Source organism: Dipodomys ordii, unplaced genomic scaffold (genome assembly GCF_000151885.1).
Source record: "Dipodomys ordii isolate 6190 unplaced genomic scaffold, Dord_2.0 Scaffold26, whole genome shotgun sequence".
Taxonomy (NCBI): Eukaryota; Metazoa; Chordata; class Mammalia; order Rodentia; family Heteromyidae; genus Dipodomys; species Dipodomys ordii.
Window position 1 is genome coordinate 10,946,468 of NW_012267242.1, and position 2,445 is coordinate 10,948,912.

The window sequence follows — 2,445 nt, forward strand, 5'->3', positions numbered from 1 at the left end:
GTATAAAGCAAGAGATAATTAGAGAGAAGAAATTAAGTTTTCTTAAGTATCTACAATGTGCTAAGGGCTAAATACCTCACAAACATTATCTTATTAAGTCCTTAATAACAATCCTTTAAGGTTGGTATAATCTCACTTCTATAAATGCAAAAGTATTTGTAATCTGTTTTCATCATACCATGCCATTGAAGGCAGGATAGATTTGAAAGCAATATACCTGGAAAAAAAAAATCAAAAAAAAAAAAAAACATGCATTTCCACAAGTTAACCATCAACTCAGATTTCTACACAATCACTTTTTTAGGACATAGTAGCCCTACACCTAGGTAATTAATTTTCAGTGCAAGTATGTTCACCTGAATTTCTTCTTTCATTAAGTATGAAAGGCCCACTTCCTCTTCTCCTTCTCCCAATTCTGAATCTGCTTCATCTTCATCTTCCTCTTCTTCTTCCTCCTCCTCCTCCTCCTCATATCCTTCAAGTAGACCAGTTTCATCTTCATCTTCATCTTCATCTTTTAAAATATTTTAAATTATTTTTTATTATTTTTTTCTGCTTATAGTAGGGCTTGAACTCAGAGCCTAGGGACTATCCTTGAGCTTTTTTGCTCATGCATAGCACTCTATCACTAGAGCAACAGCTCCTCTTCCCTTTGTGGTAGTTAATTAGAAAGTGGTGCTGTGGCTCAAGTGGCAGAGTGATAGCCTTGAGCAAAAGAAGCTCAGGGGTAAGCCAGGTGCTAGTGGCTCACGCCTGTAATCCTAGCTACTCAAGAGGCTGAGATCTGAGGCTCAAGGTTCAAAGCCAGCCCAGGCAGGAAAGTCTGTAAAACTCAACTCCAATTAACCACCAGAAAACCAGAAGTGGCGCCCAGGTCCAAGGTTCAAGCCCCATAACCGATCAAAAGAAGAAGAAGCTCAGAGGTAGTGCCCAGGCCCTGAGTTCCAGTCCCAGGGCTAGTAAAAAACAAAACATGATCCTCAGATCTCAGCCTGCTGAGTAGTAGATAGCATGAGTTACTGGTGCCCAGCAAAAAATAGTTTTGAAAGATGAGCAAATCTCTAGGCAAATGTTTCTAGATAGCATATTGGCCTTTTCCAATCACTTTATTTATTTATTTATTTTTTGGTCCGGTCATGGGGCCTGAACTCTGGGCCTGGGCGCTGTCCCTCAGCTCTTCAGCTCAAGGATAGCTCTCTACCACTTGAGCCACAGCGCCACTTCCAGCTTTTTTTTTCTTTTTTGCTTATGTGGTGCTGAGGAATCAAACCCAGGGCCTCATGCATGCAAGGCAAGCGCTCTACCACTGAGCCACCTTCCCAGCCCCTCTTAATCACTTTAAAGTCATGCCAATTGATGGAAAGTATTGTCAGTAACTTTTGACCATCATTGTGTCAAAAGTTGGTTGTTGTTGGCTTTTGTTTTTGTTTTATTTTACTTTTTGGTGCTAGTACTGGGGCTTGAATTCAGGGTCTGGGAACTGTCCCTTAGCTTTTTCATTCAAGGCTGGCACGCAAAAGACTTGAGCACAATTCCACTTCTGGCTTTTTGGTGGCTAATTGAAAACTAGAGTCTCATAGACTTTTCTGCCCTGACTAGCTTCAAATTGCAATCCTCAGATCCTAGGCTCCTAAGAATTACAGATATGAGCCACTATACCCTGCTTTACACTTACTAAGATGGTACTCTATTGGTTAAGTCACGGTGCTAGCCCTTTTGCTTTGGTTATTTTTGAGATAGGATCTCACTTTACGCCTGGACTACAATACTATTTATGCTTCCCTGAGCCATTGGGATGACAGCTATGTGTCACTGAGCCCAGCCTGTTTCCTTTAACAGTGAAAAACTTTTTTTAAAACCAATAATAGAAAGCACTCTCCCATTACTTTTAACATCTACTCTGCCATCTGATGTGAGTCTCCTTTTATCTCAAGAAAATATCTGTATTCCCTACCTAATTCAAGGATATTTTCATCACTTCAAAAAGAAGCCCCAGCCAGGCACCCAGTAGCTCACACTTGTAATCCCAGCTACTGCTCTACCATTTTTGAGCTACAGTGCCACCTCCAGTTTTCTGGTGGTTAACTGGGGATAAGAGTCTCATGGACTTTCCTGCCCCAGCTGGCTTTGAACTGTGATCCTCAGATCTCAGCCTCCTGAGTAGCTAGGAATTACAGGCATGAGCTACCAGCACCTAGCATCTATGAAGTCTTATTTCCAATTAACTAGCAAAAAGCTGGAAGTGAAGTTTTGGCTCACATGGTAGAGCACAGGAACAGCACCTTGAGTTTAAGCTGTACTGGCATCAAAAAAACAAAAAGCAGGCTGGGAAGGGGCTCAGTGGTAGAATGCTTGCCTTGCATGCATGAGGCCCTGGGTTTGATTCCTCAGCACCACATAAGCAAAAAAGAAAAAAAAAGCTGGAAGTGGCGCTGTGGCTCAAGT

At 41.7% G+C, this 2,445-nt stretch overlaps 1 protein-coding gene across 1 annotated transcript in view; it reads right to left on the bottom strand.

The window, feature by feature from the left end:
• Positions 1-373: 373 nt before the first annotated feature.
• Anp32e (acidic (leucine-rich) nuclear phosphoprotein 32 family, member E) overlaps positions 374-2,445 on the bottom strand; it is a 10,724-nt gene continuing 8,652 nt past the window's right edge. The window contains exon 4 of the mRNA XM_013015125.1: positions 374-514. Within this exon, the coding sequence (XP_012870579.1) occupies positions 374-514 (141 nt within the window). The remainder of the gene's footprint in view (positions 515-2,445) is intronic.